The sequence below is a fragment of the Myxine glutinosa genome, chromosome 8 (genome assembly GCF_964187855.1).
Source record: "Myxine glutinosa chromosome 8, kmMyxGlut1.1, whole genome shotgun sequence".
In the NCBI taxonomy this organism is placed as follows: domain Eukaryota; kingdom Metazoa; phylum Chordata; class Myxini; order Myxiniformes; family Myxinidae; genus Myxine; species Myxine glutinosa.
Window position 1 is genome coordinate 73,723,737 of NC_136268.1, and position 20,309 is coordinate 73,744,045.

General features: G+C 42.3%; 1 protein-coding gene across 1 annotated transcript; it reads left to right on the plus strand.

The window, feature by feature from the left end:
• The first annotated feature begins 75 nt into the window (after positions 1–75).
• Positions 76–17,811, plus strand: LOC144893380 (CD109 antigen-like). Its single transcript, XM_078783965.1, has 7 exons — positions 76–264; positions 430–579; positions 1,030–1,104; positions 6,110–6,231; positions 8,003–8,144; positions 14,287–14,389; positions 16,270–17,811. The coding sequence occupies exons 1-7, from the start codon at positions 76–78 to the stop codon at positions 16,365–16,367; spliced, it is 879 nt and encodes a 292-aa protein (XP_078640091.1). The 3' UTR covers positions 16,368–17,811.
• Positions 17,812–20,309: the final 2,498 nt, after the last annotated feature.

The following is a 20,309-nucleotide window of genomic DNA, read 5'->3' on the forward strand; positions in this document are numbered from 1 at the left end:
TCTCAGATGGAGGTACAAATATATGAGAAAACAAAGCAGGGTGGGGTTCTTGCATAAACTTACTTTCAATATGGCATGTCTGGCAGTCATATCATGCACTGGCCAAATCAGAATCCCACACTGCTGCATTCGGCTTCGAGTATCGAGACTGCGGCCTACGCGCTGTTGGCACACCTCAAGCTGGGCCTTGTAAAAGAAGGCTTACCCATCATGCATTGGCTCAGTCAACAGCGGAGTCACCTCGGGGGCTTTGTCTCCACACAGGTTGTAATTCATTTCATTCTATGTCCCTGAATGGAATAGGCCATGTCTTGAACTATTCCATACTATAGTTTTCAGCAAGTGTAAACAACATTTCGAAATTTCAAGGTAAAACAAAGCACTTTGATGCAAACTTGTTAAACAATTCCTGTTGATGCTATTTTTCAGGATACGGTGGTTGCACTTGAAGCCATGTCAGCATTTGCTGTTGAAATGTCCAGAGGAGATTTTAATCTCCACCTGACCATATACACAACTGTGATGCAAAACACCCTGTTCATCAATCATGAAAACACATTGCTTTTACAGAAAGTTCAGGTACAAATGGAGAATGCAAGCAACAAAACATTATTGTGCAAGCAAAAATACCAACATTTATGTGTTTTTTTTTACCTCTTCCAACCCCCCCCCCCCCCCCCCCTTCCCATGCCTCCTCCCCCCCAAGCCCTCTACCTCCCACAGATCTCCTGATGTCCCTGCTCTCCATCTTGTCTCCCGCTCCCTTTATAATATGTTTTATGTTTTATGTGTCAGTTTGTCTTTTTGTGATCAATGTTAGCTCTTACACGAGCCTCGATCTTGTATACAAAAAAAACAAACGTATAAATAATTTGATAATATTTTATTCTAACCAATTGTGTATACTACTACATTCAGAGATAAACGTTGGCATGTTTTGAACATCTTGTACAGAAGAAATTAAACCAAAACATATGTCGATGATGTCAATCGATGGAGTATTTTAAATGAACGCATTTTTTTTTTCAGATTCCAACTGTGGAGACCCTTGGAAGTCTTACTGTGAATGTTCAAGCAAAAGGAACAGGGTTTGCAATTCTGCAAGTAAGCATTTCCATACTCCACCTAAAACATATACAGTATACAGTGCCGATAGAAAGTCCACATCTCCTTTCAAAATTTTCGCCTTTTGTTACGTTATAGCCTGGAATTAAATTGCATTAAACCAAACTTTTCCACCTTTATCTACAAACCATAACCCACAACTTCCAAGTGAAAAACAAATTCTAAAAATTCCAGAAAATTCCTTAAAAATACAAAACTAGAATATCTTGGTTGGATAAGAGTCCACACCCCTGCGTTAATAGTTGGTTGAAGCACCTTTGACAGCAAATACAGCTGTGAATCTGTTGGATAGTTCTCTACCAACTTTGCACACCTCCGTCACGTTGTGTGGGGAGCATTGAAAGACAGCAATATTCAAGTCATGCCACAGATTTTCAAATGGATTTAGGTCAGGACTCTGACTGGGCCACTCAAGGACATTTATCTTTTTGTTCCTTAGCCACTCCAGTGTAGCTGTGGCTGTGTGATTTGGGTCATTGTCTTGCTGAAAGGTGAACTTCCGTCTCAATTTCAGCTTTCTTGCAGAGGGCAGCAGGTTTTCCTCGAGGATTCCTCTGTATTTTGCTCCATCCATTTTCCCTTCTATCCTGACAAGTGCCCCAGTCCCTGCTGATGAGAAACAACCCCATAACATGATGCTGCTACCACCATGCTTCACAGTAGGGATGGTGTTCTTTGGATGATGTGCTTTGTTTGGATGCGCCAGACGTAACGTTTTGCATTTAGGCCAAAAAGTTCCATCTTGGTTTCGTCAGACCGCTAACTCTTTTTGCCACATGGCTTCAGAATCTCAGGAGTGTTTTTTTGCATACCTCAAACAGGACTCTAGGTGGGCTTTTTAAGTAATTGTGTCCTTCTTGCCACCTTACCATACAGGCCAGACTGGTTGAGTGCTTGCTATATTGTTGACACATGCACACAGTGACAAGTCTTTGCCATAAAAGCCTGGAGCTCTTTCAAAGTTGCCATTGGCCTCTTGGTGGCCTCTCTAATCAGTCTCCTCCTTGCTTGGTCATCCAGTTTGGAAGGACGGCCTGATCTAGGCAGGGCCTTGGTGGTACCATCCACCTTCCACTTCTGAATGATTGTCTTGACTGTGCTCCAAGGGTTATTCAAGGCCTTTGAAATATTTTTATACCCATCCCCTGATCTGTGCCTTTCCACAACTTTACCCCAGAGATCTTTTGTAAGCTCCTTGGTGCTCATGGTTGAGTCTTTGCTGTGAAATGCACTACCCAGCAGAGGAAACCTACAGGAACAGCTGATTCTATTCTGAAATAATCAGAATCACTATAGTTTAACACAGGCAGAGGCCAATTAACTTGGTGTGTGATTTTGAAGGTGATTGGTTACACCTGAGTTAATTTACAATTGCTATTATAATAGAGGTGACACATATCCAACCAAGATAATCTAGTTTTGTATTTTGAATTAATTTCTGAAATTTGTGGAATTTGTTTTCACTTGGAAGTTGTGGGTTACGATGTGTAAATAAAGGTGGGAAAAGTTTGATTTACTGCAATTTAATTCCAGGCTACAAGGTAACAAAAGGCAAAAATTTTGAAAAGGGGGTGTAGACTTTCTATAGGCACTGTAAATAGTGTCATTTGAATGATGTGCAAACAAGCTCTCCATTTGAAATTATTAAATCACCTGTGTCCCACAACACAGGTTTCCTTTCTTCAAAGAGGGCAGCCACTTATTTTAACGACAACATCATGCATCTGTTACCTAAGGGTAAAATATCTGCTGTTGGTCGTTGGTTAAACAAGGTCACGTCGGTTAGATAACAATTGTCCAATAATTCCATTTCACTTTTTGGGACTAATCATCTTGAATATGGTGAAAGTACTTCTTTAGAAAATCCTCCAGGAGTTGGTTCAACACTTGAAATATCCTTGGTGAACCCTCTCATCTGCTTAATTGACAAACATCCGCACGTGAAAAAGCTGAATGCCTCAACTCTGTGTTTGCCTCTAAATCTTGTGTCCCAAACCCATCCCTCTCTGTACCCACCATACCCAGTCGTACCCAGCTGCTCCTGGACTCCGTGTCCTTTCCTCCTGACAAGGTGCAAAAGTTTCTGTCAACCCTCGACTCGGATTCTGCAACTGGACCTGACGGCATCAGCCCACGGGTCCTAAAATCCTGTTCTTCTGCTCTTTCACTCCCTCTCTCTGTTCTCTTCACCCTCTCTTTTGCTCAAGGTCATCTTCCATCTGCTTGGAAATCTGCCAACATCACCGCTTTGCACAAAAAAGGTGCAAAAACAGATCCCAGCAACTACAGACCAATCAGCCTTCTCCCAATTATCAGCAAAGTCATGGAATCCATCATTGCTTCAGATATGAAATCTTTCCTCTTCTCCAATGGCTTGATCTCTGATCATCAATTTGGTTTCAGACCTGGACACTCTACTCTGGACATGCTGCTTCTGCTTTCTCAACAATGGATGGAGGTCCTCAATGCCAAACAGGAAATTAGAGCAGTCTCCCTTGACATATCACGTGCCTTCGATACGGTCTGGCACCCCGCTCTGCTCACCAAACTCTCCTCTTTTGGTATCCATGGAAATCTCCACGCATGGCTGGCGGACTTCCTCTCTAGTCGTAGTCAACGTGTGGCCCTGAATGGGTTTCTCTCATCTCCTCTTCCTGTTCAGGCTGGAGTTCCACAAGGCAGTGTTCTAGGCCCTGGGCTTTTTCTGGTCTTCATCAATGATCTCTCTGACTCTCTTGAAAATCCTCTGTATCTCTTTGCTGATGACTCTACTCTCTGTCGCTCGATTCTTCATCCCTCAGATCGGCAGTCTGCTGCCTCCTCACTCTCTGCAGACCTGGACAAAATCACAGACTGGGCAAACAAGTGGAACATGTCTTTCAATCCTGACAAATCTCACACTCTTACGATGTCTCTCCGAAAAGACCGACTGGACAACCCTCCCATCCACTTTCTGAATAATCCTCTCCAAGAAGTTCTGTCACTCAAGCTTTTGGGGCTCACTATCTGCCATGATCTTTCCTGGAAAAACCACATTTCAAATCTGGCCTCCAAAGCCAGTCGCCGACTGGGCATCCTCCGTCGTGCGAAGTCCTTCCTTGGCACACCTGAGCTCCTCACCACATACAAGGCTTTCATCCGCAGCTCAATGGAATACTGCTCTCCCCTCTGGGCTGGTGCTCCTGCCTCACACCTAGCTCGTCTTCACGCTGTTGAAACCAAAGCATTCAGAATCATTGGAATCTCCCGCGATGAAGCTAACTCCAAGGGCCTCTCACTCACTCACCGCAGGCAGGTTGGTGGTCTTTCCATCTTCTCCCGACTCCTCTCTGGCCTTGCCCCCCCAGCTCTCTCTGGGCTCTGTCCCTCAAATATTCCTACAGGTCGCACAAGATCTGCCTGCAACCCTCTTATGGTCAAACTGCCAAAATCAAGACTCTCTGCTCACCTTCACTCCTTCATTCCTCTTTTCTCCCACCTCTGGAACAAACTCCCTCACTCTCTTCAATCCCACTCCACCCTCCAGGTCTTTAAAACAGCTGTTCACCACCATCTCTTATCTTCCCCCATCCAAAACCTTGATCTTTTCTACCCCCGCTAATTTCACCCCAATTCCACTTTTTTGAAATACCAACTTCTGTCCTGGAAGTCCTTGGTGTCCTTGTGTTTTATACTTCTCCCTCCACCCCCCCCCCCCCCTTCCCATGCCTCCTCCCCCCAAGCCCTCTCCCTTCCACACATCTCCCTGCTCTTAAATGTTGTGTTTGTGTGCTTCCCCTTCTCTCCCCATCTTGTTTTCCGCTCCCGCTTTTTGTGTGTTTTGTTTGTCTGGTTGATTTGTTTGTGAAGTAAATGTTAGCTCTTTCACGAGCCTCGATTCAGTATACAAAAAAAAAAAAAAAAAAAAAAAAACCGCTTAAAGGAGTTTCGTCCCTCAATGGTTTCGGCCCTAACATCAGCCACAATCTCTCTTGAGCAAACTACACGTCAGAGTTGGTAACAAAAGCCAGATACCAACTGCATATTCTCCATCACACCAAATCTTGTCTTGATGACACGGAAACTGAAGCCCTCAAAAATCACTGGAATGATGACAAATCTGAACCTAATGCTGTTACTCTCACATCACAGAAAGGTTGGTGGCCTTTCTGTCTTCTACTGGCCGCCTCTTTTCAGGTTTAGAATCCTGTGACATTTGCAAGCTCCATCCCACTCCCAACCCCTACATTTTCTCCATAGCACACGCATTCTGTCGGAAACCAACTTCTGGTGGAACTGCCAAAATCCATATTCACGGCTCACTTACACTCATTTTGCTTCTCTTTTCTCTTGACGATGAAAATAACTTCCTCAGTCTGTTCGATCTCATTCTTCCCTCCAGAGCTTCATGATGCCTGTTCACTTCCTCATATCGTTCCCTATTCAGACTCATAATCTTTTCTACCCTCATTAACCCTCCTCAAGTGAACTCCTTCCTTTCCAAATCCCTCTTCCCTCCATTCATCTTTCCGTTTTCTTTTCCATTGCTGTTTCATCTTCGATTTTGCCTTCTCCGTCTTTCAGCCCCTATCTTTCTGTGATTGAGCTTGTTTCCAGCCTCTTTGAACCCCTTACACTCATTATTCCCCTCTCAACCTTTTTGTTTTTCTTCCATTGTGGCTTCATCCCTAGCTTTCCCTTCCTGATCTTTCAGCCCCCTCCTGGCTGTTTGAGCTTGTATCCTACTTGATTATTCCCTCCGCAACCCTTCCCACCCTCGTCCCCCTCTCTCTCCCGACTTTCATCCTTGCCCTCACCCATTCTACCTTCAAATGCCCCTCTACAATGCTGATGGTGTGTTTCTCTACTTTCCACTGTGTTAGTCATCCTCTTCTGTGTTCTAGCTCTTGCATGGGCCTCAAATTTATGTAAAAGCTTGGAGAAAAATCCACAAGGTGAAAAGCAGCATTCTTATGTTTAATCACTCTCATCTGAATTACTGCAGCTGAACGTGTTGTACAACATCAAGTATGAAATGCCAGAGAATGAGCCATTTGAGCTGCTTGTCAACATCGATGACGTCACAGGAGAGGGATCACTACGCTATACTGCACACATTTGTACCAGGTACTGAAAAAGTATGTCTCATCGTAGGGCAATCCTTAATAACGAACGCATGGTCAGGTATAATTCTCATGTATTGAAAAAGACTTTTCACCATAAATTTGTATTCCTCAAGAGGGACATGCTGAGATAAAATATAAAAAGTAAGTTGATTTATGCTTTTCATTAGGGCAGAACTACAAAATTCCTGCGAGGAAAGGGGAACGGTCAAATAATTAACGAAATTCAAAACGGGGGAACATACAGAAAGTTTATTTATTTAGAAATGTTTACTTTCAACTACTTTACAAAGTACATGTACATCACTTTGCTGTAAATGTGCACATGCAGCTCATGCTACAATCACATTTTACCTTCTTGGAGGTTTTCCAGGTAATCAATATCAATGTTAAGTCCTTCTTTAGCCCTGTAGTGAAACCAAACAGACTTTTAGTCTTCCTTCTGTTGCGTGATTGATGTATCAAAGCAGAAAGCAGTTCTGAACACATTACTGTAGTGCACACAGAGTGAGGCACGTGTTGTCTGGCACGACGAAGACTATCAATGCTGTACAGGGATATTTTACAAAGTATTCTTCTGCTGTTCAAAGAGTCGATATATGATGTATTTTAAATGTATCAGATTCCAGTGAAGAATGGATAAATGAAAGAGGAGGGCATATCCTGCGGCAAATGGGACATAAGCAGGGACCCGTAGAAATTCCACGTAATGTAAAATGTGACTTCAGGACCTCAACTTTCCCCCATGTAATAGCTCACCTTCACTCGATGAAATACACCGTGGGATGTTACATCCACCAACTAATGCTGGCAGATGGGACGCCCAGTTTAACGACAATCCAGATGGCACACACATTGATGTATCTATCACTCTGCATGTGATCAAACACCAGGTTGGTAGTTTACAGCTGCGTTGACATTCAAACCCATGTTAGATAGCACAGATGTGAGTGCATGTTCCTCGAGGTCACACCAGCCTTATTGCCCCAATAACAAGTAAATAATTACATCCCAATATGATCTTCATGCACAATATCCTCTCTTTCCATGAGCACCTTGACGATTGCTATTCAAGCTCAATTCGTAATTCTGATTGGTTCTTTCTCCAGGCCATTCCCCCTATCCCTGACATGGAAACATTCACTCTCAATGTTATGAGATTATCCATTTCTGTTTGGTGACATTTTCAGTCCCTTCTCTTCTTGTTAAGAAAGATGTGAACTTTCATTATAAAGAAAAAGTTTTACTTCAGGATAAAAAGTGTATCTATTCATATTTCAATACTTAACACATGTGTGACATTTGGTTTCGAATCCAACAATCAGCAGATCATCCGCTTGTGGTGGAGAGATGGTATAGGTGGAGTTTTAACATCCAGCTCTTACTAAAATATGGGCTGGCAGGATACCTGGAGGTACGCACACTCGCCTCTAAGCTGTCTAGCCTGGGTCTGAATCCCGACCCAGCTATAAACTGTCATCCAGATGACATTTGAAAGGCAGGATGAGGCATCAATGTGTGTGCCATCCCTCGGGTGAACGTTAAACGGGCATCACATCTGCCAGCATTAGTTGGAGGACGTTAAAGATCCCATGGTGTCCTTTGGGAAGAGTAAGCGAGTAAGCGAGTAAGCATGAAGAGTATATATGGTGTAAACTTGTACGAAACATTGCTTCATTGTATGGCCTTGTAAGCATGTAAACGGGTACAGTACTAATCCATACAAGGTGTGTATTTCTGCCTTCATTTTTGCTGTTTTTCTTTTCTCAAAAAAGGAGAAAGAGCAGAGTAAATGGTGGCATGGTTCTCCTGGAGGTTGGCATGCTCAGTGGATTCTCACCGGCGGACGTCAACATGCAAGCTGCTATCAAACGAGTGGAGAAAAAGAAAGGAAAGTTGTTCATTTACTTTAATGAGGTCAGTAATTGGACTATGTTGGGCACAATCTTTGAACGTTGTTTGCCATCAGCTTTTAATGCCATCAGTACACTTATGCTCCAGTCTCTTTACAGCAGCACACACACGACATATGTATATATAGCTGTTTTGCCTCATTTTGCAAAAAAAAAAAATCTGAGATTTTTCACTTTTTACATGATAATTCTGTGTAATGCAGTATCACTTTTACTTTCCCTAATGCAATTAATTACCCCACTCACGCAAAGCGAAAAGCGGGTTATGCAATTGGTTCCATATCTGTCTGTCTGTAAACGTCAGTTTATGATAAAGGAATAACTTATTATATTTACTATTTATTATATTTACTCTATCTGCCTGCGTGGCAGTCAAACAAAATTGAAAATCATTCCAAACAGGAAAATTACTGTTTTTATGTCTCCGTTGACGAAGTCGCCGGAGCCATTATGTTTTCAGGTTGTCCGTCCGGTTGTCCGTCCGTGATAGGTTTTTGTTACCATGATAACTTGTGAACCAGTGATGGGATTCTGACCAAATTTGGTAAACTTACGTAGAATGATGTAAAGATGAACTGATTAGATTTTGGGGTCAAGAGGTCAAAGGCCAAAGGTCAGAGGTCATGTTAGGTTAAAATCCTGTTGCCATGATAACTTGTGAAACAGTGATGGGATTCTGACCAAATTTGGTAAGCTTACGTAGAATGATGTAAAGATGAACTGATTAGATTTTGGGGTCAAGAGGTCAAAGGCCAAAGGTCAGAGGTCATGTTAGGTAAAAATCCTGTTGCCATGATAACTTGTGAAACAGTGATGGGATTCTGACCAAATTTGGTAAACTTACGTAGAATGATGTAAAGATGAACTGATTAGATTTTGGGGTCAAGAGGTCAAAGGTAAAAGTCTGTAATATGTCTATAACTTGAGAACCGCTGAAGTGATCCAATTCAAACTTGGTACAGGTATGTATAATGATGTAAAATTTTACTGATTAGATTTTGAAGTCCTGAGGTCAAAGGTCAAAGTCTGTAATAGGTATATAACTTGAGAAGGGTAAAGGGATCTAATTCAACCTTGGCACAGATATGTATAATGATGTAAAGCTATGTATAATGATATAAACGACCTTCTCCTCTCCTCTGACGCTGGCAACCTCAACATTCTCATCCTCCTCGACCTCAGCGCCACCTTTGACACCATCGATCACACCATCCTCCTCACCCGACATGAAACCACCTTTAACATTACCGGCACTGCCCTCTCTTGGATTAAATCATACCTCTCTGACAGACGTCAGTTCATCTTTTTTTTTTTTTCTTCTTTTTTTTTTTTTTTTTTTTTTTTTTTTTTTTTGTATACAAGATCGAGGCTCGTGAAAGAGCGAAAATTAATCACACAGAAAGACAAACAGACACATAAAACAAATAACATCGGGAGCGGTAGACAAGATGGGGAGAGAGGGGGAAGGACACAAACACAACATTTGAGAGCAGGGACCGAGAGACATGGAGACATCGAGAGATCTGTGGGAGGGAGAGGGCTTTGGGGGGGAGGCATGTGAAGGGGGGAGGCATGTGAAGGGGGGGAGGCATGTGAAGGGGGGGGGGGGTGGGAGAGGTATAAACATATGGACACTGCATCTCCAAACCTCCACCAAAGTTCACCACCAAACATCTCCATCAATAACTGCAAATCCCCCACTGCTCCCCTCCCCCAAGGTGTACCCCAAGGTTCAGTCTTGGCCCCCTCCTCTTCATCCTTTACCTGTCCCCCCTCGGTCACTTAATCCGCCGTCATGGTCTCCAATTCCACTGCTTCGCCGATGACATCCAGCTTTTCATCTCCACCAAGTCCATCTCCACCGCCACCCACTCTATCCTGACAAACTGCATCACTGAAATAAAATCCTGGCTTCAAATCAACTTCCTCAAACTTAACTGTGATAAATCTGAAATAATCATCATTGGCCCAAAAACGCTCACCAAGTCCACCCATAACTTTGCCCTCAACATCGACGGTTTCCCAGTATCCACCTCCCCTCACATCCGGAATCTTGGCATCATCTTTGACCAAACCCTCTCCTTCGACAAATACACTAAACAGATCACAAAGACAGCCTTCTTTCACCTGAAAAACATCGCCCGTCTCCGTCCATCCCTCTCCTCCATGGCTGCAGAAACCCTCATCCACGCCTTCATCACTTCCCGTCTGGACTACTGCAATAGCCTCCTTTATGGTTCACCCTCAACAATCACCAATAAACTCCAATACATTCAGAACTCCGCTGCCCGTCTACTCACCCATTCCCGGACCCGTGACCACATCACCCCCGTCCTTTACAAGCTTCACTGGCTCCCCATCTCCCAGAGAATCCAGTACAAAATCCTCCTCTTGACCTACAAAGCCCTCCATAACCTGGCCCCATCCTACCTGGCTGACCTCCTCTCCAGACACACTCCCACCCGCAACCTCCGCTCTGCTGGTACCAACCTCCTGACCCCCCCCTCCCCCCCCCCCCCCATCCGGACCAAATTTAGATCCTGGGGGGACAGGGCCTTCTCCATCGCTGCTCCCACCCTCTGGAACTCGCTACCTCACACCATCAGAGACTCCTCCTCACTCACCACATTCAAAACATCACTCAAGACCCACCTGTTCAACACTGCATTCAACATTTAACCCACAGCATCTAACCCCTGACTATCTCCTCTCCTTCTCCCTCCTTTGTGCTTTGAATATTTCCCTATTGATTCTTCTTTTTTTTGCAATTGTTTTTATGTTTTGCTCTGCATTATGTTTTGCACCCTGTCAAAGCGTCTTTGGGCTTCCTGAAAAGCGCTATATAAAATAAATGCATTATTATTATTATTATTAAAGATTAACCGATTAGATTTTGGGGTCCCGAGGTCAAAGGTGAGAGGTCATGTTAGGTAAAAATGTGATAACTTGAGAACAGCTGTATGGATTTAAAGCAAACTTGCTACAAGTATTATAATGATGTAATAATGTGTGCAAAGGCACATCAGTCGACGTAGTGACATCGAAGAGTGTTGTTCTAGTTAAGAATGTTACAAAGGACAAACATCAGGTCCGAATAATTACTGTGACGTGTTAGATAGGGTGGTGTAAGAGATACTGTGTCAATGGCGGTAAAACAGCAGTAAATTCCAGAATTAATTTATTTATATGACTTTTACAATCTTTATTTTATTTAAGTTGAATGATATATAGTACTTGAACACTGTAGATCACAAACTGCCTTGTTGTCACTTGCAAAACCCTTCCGTTTAGCAGTACTTGGACATGTTAATAGGGTGGTGTATAAGACTGCCTCAATAGTGCTAAACTTCCAGAATTTTTTAAGGATCTTTAAAATAATTATTTTATTAGTCCCCTACCGGTGTACCGGGAGGGGACTATAGGTTTGCACGCCGTCCCTCCGTCCGTCAGTCCGTCACGCAAAGAACAGTTTTCCGGACTTTTTTTCTAAACTCTTAATGTTAATAATTTCAAACTTGGTACATGGTTTCCTCATGATAAGTTACAGATCAAGTTCGAACCTCACGACGTTTAGATCATTTTTGACAAAGTTATGGCACTTTGAACTTTGGGAATTCTGATAATTCTGATGATCCTTAACTCAGTGCCATTTTAAGTTTTAATTTCCTTTAAAAAACAATTTCTCTGCAATAATAGGACCGATTGAGATCAAATTTACACCATAGGAGGGACTCGGTCTGTAGAATATTATAATGGTAATTATGACGTCACAGGTCACGTGGTTCGGCCGCCATATTGTTTTTCGTGAAAACACAAAAACCCCTTTTTCTCTGCAACGGCTGAACAGATCGAGGCCAAACTTTGCAGGCAGAATCGCATACCCATGACGAATAAAAAAGTCAGTGAGCATGACATCATGCGTCACATGGTTTCAGAGTTATGACGTTTTTAAGCATGAACCTTTAAAACCAAGCTCCTCCCTCATTTTTGATTAAATCGAGGGGAAACTTCACAGATCTGTTCAGCATGTCAGTCCACTAAAATATCCTTTTGGAATTTGCGATAGCTCACGTGGTTTGGAAGATATCGTTAATTAAACGAAAAAAAATTTTTTTTTAATGGATATCTCTTGTTTATTCTAGAGTTCTCCTCAAGCCGCACCGCGTGCCCTCAGCATCCTCCCGCGAACGTCAACAGCGCGACACAGCGCGCGCTTTCTGGAGGGGCGGAGCCAAGCCAAGCAACATATATATACACATCGATCATTGATCGTGAACCGGAAAATATAATAATTACTGATATTTAGCAACTCGAAAGGTTCTTTATCAACAACTTATTAGTCCCCTACCGGTGTACACCGGAGGGGACTATAGGTTTGCACGCCGTCCCTCCGTCCGTCAGTCCGTCAGTCTGTCAGTCCGTCACGCAAAGAACAGCTTTCCGGACTTTTTTTCTAAACGCTTAATGCTAATGATTTCAAACTTGACACATCGTTTCCTCATGATAAGTTACAGATCAAGTTCGAACTTCACGACGTTTCGATCATTTTTGACAAAGTTATGGCACTTTGAACTTTGCGAATTCTGATAATTCTGATGATCCTTAACTCAGTGCCATTTTAAGTTTTAATTTCCTTTAAAAAATCTCTGCAATAATAGGACCGATTGAGATCAAATTTTCACCATAGGAGGGACTCGGTCTGTAGAATATTTTAATGGTAATTATGACGTCACAGGTCACGTGGTTCAGGCGCCATATTGTTTTTCGTGAAAACACGAAAACCCCTTTTTCTCTGCAACGGCTGAACAGATCGAGGCCAAACTTTGCAGGCAGAATCGCATACCCATGACGAACAAAAAAGTCAGCGAGCATGACGTCATGCGTCACATGGTTTCAGAGTTATGACGTTTTTAAGCATGAACCTTTAAAACCAAGCCCCTCCCTCATTTTTGATCCAATCGAGGGGAAACCTCACAGATCTGTTCCGCATGTCAGTCTACTAAAATGTCCTTTTGGAATTTGCGATAGGTCACGTGGTTTGGCAGATATCGTTAATTAAACGAAAATATTTTAAAAATGGATATCTCTTGAATCGCTTTATTGATCGACGTGAAACTTCATACTATAGTAGACGTCATGAAGAGTAACAAGTGTGCAAAATTGCAGGATGATTGGATGTACGGTCTGGAAGCTAGAAGTTGTTATTGCGTGAAGAAGAAGAGGCGTCAAGTGTGCGGATTTAATTATTTATCACATGTACAGACTGAAAGCATCGTTGGACACGACCTGTCGCGGTCATTTTAACCTCAAATAAAATTCTAATTTAAGATTTGTCAATAGCTGAGGTATATTAACAAACGAATAAAACAAATTTGGTCAAATTCTGACTTTTTTAACTCGATCACATTTGACAGAGTTGTGACAAGCTGAGGAAGTAGAAACCTCGCATTGGCTTCTCCAATGTGCCATAAAAAAATGGATATCTCTTGAATCGCTAATACCTCAGACTGTGAGTTGGTAATAATTTATATAATTCACACTGCAATACGTGCAGGCCGCTCCACGGAGCGACCTCGCGGGCTTATCAACGAGGCGAGGCGTGACGCATGTGTCTCAGCATACCTCAGATCAAGTTTGAAAACCAGCATCAACCGTGCATAAATTTGCATATTCGATCATTTTTGACAAAGTTATGGCACTTTGAACTTTGGTAGGGGACATGTATTGCAGCGCAATACTCAGAATGCTTGTTTTCTCGTGCTTCTGCTGACCTGTCTGCAAGGTGTATAAATCGAAGTCCCGAGTGTGAATCACAGGTGAGCCCGTCCTGAGGTAATTTGCGATTGGGAACGATTCCGAACCTGTGGGTAAATAACCCTTGGTAATTTCCCCAACAGTTTTCCGGACGACAGACTGCCGGTACGGGACATGTATTGCAGCGTAATACTCAGAATGCTTGTTTAAATTGAAGTATATACCTGAACACAGCTTGGCGTATCATGTTCTATGAACAGCGTGGGGTATCGTGTTCTATGAAGTACGAGTATCTGTTTCTGGGCCTATCCCTGCATTGCATTGGCTTCATCAGTTATATTTGTACTGCTGGTATTTCCAACTTAATATGAATTTATGTTTTCTGACTCCAGATAAATGAAACGATGATCTGCGTGGATATTCTTGCCTCGCAATCCACACCCATTGGAAAAGTCAAAGAAGCAAACGTCATAATTTCAGATTTCTACGAACCAAGTGAGTCTTTCATCATAAAAAGTTGAGCATCTCTCACGCGCTTCTTTGAGTATTGGGGGAAGTTCACAGAAGTGTTCGTTTAATAATGTTACATTTTTATAGGCAGATTACTGTCTCATTTGTGTGGCTGGTATGAGTATGATCGCCCAGATGTATGCGCACTCACCTTTGGGTTGTCTAGGCTGGGTTCGAATCTCGCTCGAGCAGTAAGCTGTTACCTTGGTGTTTAGCACACAGGCATCCATATGTGTGCCATTCATCGGGGGAATGCTAAGCCGAATAACCTGTCTATTAGCACTGTCCATTGGTGGACGTCAAATATCTGTGTCTCTCATTAAGAGTAGGCGAGTTATCACCGGCACTCTGAACAAATTACAAATTCCTGCTGAAATCACCTCCAGTAAAGCGTCAGGCCTGGCCAGCCGGATCATCAAAGAGTTGGGCCAAAACGTTCGACTGCAGACCCCACAGGAAGGTGGGAATAATTGGGGCAATTAAATATATAGTAATAGTCGTAGTAGTAGTAGTAGTAGTAGTCGTAGTAGTAGTCGTAGTAGTAGTCATCGTCGTCATCGTAGTAGTAGTCGTCGTCGTCATCGTAGTAGTAATCGTCGTAGTAGTATCAGTCGTAGTAGTAGTATTAGTAGTAGTAGTAGTAGCAGCAGCAGTCATTGTGGTAGTCGTAGTAGTAGTAGTCATAGTAGTAGTAGTATTAGTAGTAGTATTAGTAGTAGTCGTAGTAGTAGTAGTAATATTAGTAGTAGTAGCAGTCATTGTGGTAGTCGTAGTAGTAGTATTAGTAGTAGTCATAGTAGTAGTAGTATTAGTAGTAGTAGTAGTAGTAGTAGTAGTAGTAGTAGTAGTACTAGTAGTATTAGTAGTAGTCGTAGTAGTAGTAGTCGTAGTAACTTAGTAGTAGCAGTCATTGTGGTAGTAGTAGTAGTAGTAGTAGTAGTAGTAGTAGTAGTAGTAGTAGCAGTCATTGTGGTAGTCGTAGTAGTAGTAGTAGTAGTAGTAGTAGTAGTAGTAGTCATAGTAGTAGTAGTATTAGTAGTAGTCGTAGTAGTAGTAGTAGTAGTAGTAGTAGTATTAGTCAGAGTAGTCGTAGTAGTAGTAGTAGTAGTAGTAGTATTATTAGTTCCATGAAATGGGGTGAATAGGGACAGCAAGGTGAATAGGGACACAAACTGAAAAAAAGTTCGGAAACTTTTCCGCTGAAAATTGATAACCATACTGATTTGTTGATATTTGGGTTGAAAGTGTTCTCTTGTTTTTTTTAAAAGCAACTTATAGTCCCTATTAACCCCATATATGGGTTAAATAGGAATAAATAGGATTTTTATGGCTGTCCCTATTCACCCCATTTCACGGTAGTAGTCATAGTAGTAGTAGTCGTAGTAGTAGTATTAACAGTAGTAGTAGTAGTAGTAGTAGTCGTAGTAGTAGTAGGAGTCCTATTTTCTTGCAATTGCTTGTAGAATGTAGATGATGGTAAAACTCTCATAATATTTTTGCAAAGAATGTGGTTTTGTATGTTTTTCATTTTTGTGGGCCACCACATGAAGTTCCATTAATGGAGATAAATTCAAACACCGAAAAAGATTAGTTTTTCATTACAATTGTTCCTGTTATAAAAAAATACCTTTGTCTCTTGTGATTCAACGCAAGTGCATTGTTGGAAATAAAAACGGGTGCACCAAAATAAACAAAAATACCATGTTTCCGTTTAGACACCCATCGCAGGAAATGTTCTGAACTTCCACATTAGTCCGAGTTTAATTTTGATCTAACAAATGCACTTTTGCAAAAAGCACTCAGGGAATGCGCAATTAAGCACTCGTCATGTGCATCGATTGAGGTAATAATATTTTTTATTACAGGTCGGAAAACGGAGCGAAGCTACAAGTCCAAGGCCTTGGAAGAGGTTTCAATCTGCGATATCTGTGGAGACCAATGCCAGGACTGTGTCAACACCTAGTGGCGGTGGAAGTTGTTTTTCCATTATTGGTTCACGAGTTATCAAGTGACCACTATATTCGTCGTGTGTGTGTGTGTGTGTGTGTGTGTGTGTGTGTGTGTGTGTGTGTGTGTGTGTGTGTGTGTGTGTGTGTGTGTGTGTGTGTGTGTGTGTGTGTGTGTGTGTGTGTGTGTGTGGTGTGTGTGTGTGTCTGTCCGCAGCATAACTACCCGATGATATCATCCGATCTTGATGAAACTTGGGTGGGAGGTTGATATCATGATCTAGTTGTGTCCTGCCCACTGAACTGAAAATATATAGAATGACCATTGCCATTCACACCACACAGGTGGAGCTGTATCTACCGGGCGCCATCTTGGTTGGCACTCGATGTTGGGCGATGGTGATTTCCGTCATGCGTTCGCACGTTGGCCTAATTCAGAGCGAAAAGCGATTGCGTTTTTTCACCTTTTGTGCGATCGTTTTTCAATAGGAAACCTATCACAGTTACTACAACACTTTCCTTTATCCTTTCCTGTTCACAAAAAAAATTCGAGAACAAATATTGTTAATTTGGGAGCGTGAAGAACTCGGGACATTTTCATGAAACTTGCGAAGTTGTTTTTCACAATGATTTGTTTTTGGTGAAAATTGAAAACATGAATTTAGCTGTCCTTTTATTACGTATCAAAATAATGCAAACTAAAGTGATGAAATGTAATCAACTTTATTAAGTAGGCCCAAATGGTTGGCAGAGTGAGCAGCCGGGAGAATGTACATGTCTGTGCGTACAACGTGTGTACATGTAATGTTTGTTTTTGTATGTCACATGATTTTGTCACTATATTCACTCCAGTAGTTCACTCAGGAAGCGAGTCGGTCGAGTCGTGCTAACCAAGATGGCGACACGGCGGCTGCACTTTTCATGGAGTATGAGCGTTCTATATATTTTCAATTCAGTGGTCCTGCCTGGAATAGGCGTATTGCGCCCATTGTGGGCGGAGCCACGCCCGAAAAAGATGTCGTTTTAGGGGGTAATCGAGTTCAAGCTACATCTTCTCCGATGGGTTTGGTGCAATCTGACAAGGGTTTCAGTATTTGGTTAGGCCAATGTCATGTGTCTAGTCCCACGGAGCTCGATTTTTCATTTTTCTTTTTTTTTCCCCCCATTTATTTTTTTTTCATTTCATTTTTCACCGAATTTTCGGTATTGTGTAGCTAACTAACCTCATAGCTGATTATACATTATTTTCTATCTCATTTCAAGGTCGGTAACCTTCGTTTTGACATTTCCGGGCCTGGCCTGTCCGGGCCTGTTTCGGTTACAGTCCGTCCTTTGTCATTGAATACCGCTCGCTCGTGAACCATCGTCCTCTCCTGAGTTGTTTATTTTCTAATTCTGGCTCAAAACTTGATTATTTGCTCTTGGTTTTTTTTTTAATTCAATGCAAGTACACATATATTTTCCTCATGTAGAGTTTCTAATAAACGAATCATTAACAAAAGTATTTTGTGTCCGAATCATGGTTCAAAATGTCAGGTAAACATCAAAAAGAGACAACGTGATGTCAATCTCTTGTGCACCTCTTACTTGTACATAAGTCACATGCAGGACAAAAACATCGGCAGATATCAATATACTTTCACGTTAATGACAAGGACATTAGTAGGTGATGGATGAAAACACATGGTGTACAAGATTTGAACCTGGGTTCACCAGAATGATGAGCGAGGACTGAAATCCGCACTCGCAGTGCTTTCACGGTTAATTTATTACCTACTAATGTCCTTGCAAATCATGTTGACAATTTAGAAAGCAAAAAAGACATGCAGGATGCAAGGTCAGCACCACAAGTACACTTCCACAGTAATTTGACATCTGTGGCCATAATCTCTTGAGAAAACGAGGACGACACCACACGGTAGAGAACATACCTCCACCAGGCTGAACAATTTACGTTTTCTATCCACTGATAGGCCAGATTTGGACGCAGACCTGAACCAAAATGTAATCGGCTTGTTCTTGTTGCCTAACCAACCTCTCCACCAAGTTTTGTGCACAAGTCGTCCAAAACTTTTTCAAACATCGTGCTATATATCGTTTATGGCCTTATCTCTCAATTTATAAAGAATCACTTTTTAAATTCTAGTATCCAGATCTGTATAGTCACCAAAATTGAGTCAATTTGTCCTCATCACACACCCAACCTTTCCACCAAATTTCATCCGGATCAGTCTAACTTTTTGAGGTATCCTGCTCACAGACAAATAGATAAACAGACAGACAAACAGGAGTGAAAACATAACCTGCGCAAAGACCTTTTTTGGTGGAGGTAAATATGCTAAAATAACATTTAAAATGAATGTAAAAAAAAAATTCATGAAAGAGCGGGGGGGCATCTATCCCACTTGGACCCAGCTCCCCATACGCCAATTTATATGATGCACCTCTGTCAGGAGATGTACAATTAAGTTCCATCGCTTATCAAACTTTTACAATTACTCAGCTCACCTAAGTCTCAACAGAATCATTTCATCTCTCTCAGGACAGGCTGCTCTTCTACAAGGCAATTCTGCTCCACATGTATATTAATGTCCTGTCCACTGCTCTGAATTACCCGATTGTCCTCTTTGCAGATAACCCCACTTTATACTGTACAGTTTCACATCCAACTGAGAGGCCGGCAGAAGCGGCCTCTCTCTCTGCTGATCTGGAAAGTATCACATTCTGGTTTAATGCTTGGAACATGTGTTCCAATTTTGACCAAAACAAACGCACGTATTTCCAGGATCACTGGAAGAAGATCTGTTTCTCGAACCTCTAGTCATCACACTCGCCTCGTTGCTGTGTAATCTCGGTTCGAATCTTGGCCCAGCTATAAAAATGGATTCCTGGTGTTTCACGTGCAGCAATGCGTGCACAGCCGTCCCTCAGAGGAACAGTAAACTGGGCGTGATGTCTGCTGGTACCACGATAAAGGTACCACGGTGTCCTTTGTGAAGAGTAGGCAACCTATTGCCGGTACCCTGGCTCAATTCCAAATTCCTGTGATTACAGTGATTGCAGCAGTGGCACTGAGGCCCCTCCATCCCAAACAAATGATGCGACTCACAGCAATGTGATGCATACAAAATAAAGAAGAAGAAGCTCTTGTGCCAATTCCCTTCTTGGTAAATCTGAACGTCTTCCGTTCATCAAGGCCTTTGTCCACAGCCCAATGAAGTACAGCTCTACCATGTGGGCTGGAGGCCCTGCTTGAACCTTGCACTCCTGGATTCTATGGAATCAAAAGCTCAAAATTGTTGGCATCTTTCATGATGAGGTCAAAGCACAAAGCTTGTTGCTCTCCCATCACAGACAGGTGGACAGTCTCGTTTTTTAACACCTTTTTCCAGTCTGGTTCCACCTACTCTCTCAGCCCTCTGACCCACCAAGTTCCTCCAGGAGACATGTGCTCTTCCAGCAATTCCCTCCTGGTTATGCATACAAAATCCATGTTTACTGCCCACTTCCATTCTTTTGTTCCTGTTTTCTCCCATTTTCAAAACTGCGGACTCAAATCAGCTTATTTCATCCAACATCTCTGTACACTTGATCTTTTCTACCACTATTCACCCAGCTCAACCGAACGGTATTACGAGCAAGTTCCTGTGGGTTGTGTTTATTTCGCGCTCCTCTTTTTGTCACCTCTTGTTCATTCATTCCTTTAAGTGTTATACATATGTCCAACTAGGGCCCTACACTTTCAGTGCATTGCCTTTTTTCCTGTCACCTTTCTCTTCGATACAACAACAACAACAACATGCATTTTAAAAGGCCATTTTCCCTGCTTGAGCGGGGGTTAGCCTTGCGGTCCCCATGACAATCTTCTCCATTTTGCCCTATTTTCTGCATCTCTCCTTGTTAACCCCCTTGCCCGCATTTCTTCTTCCACCATCTTTAGCCAAGTCTTTCTCGGTCTT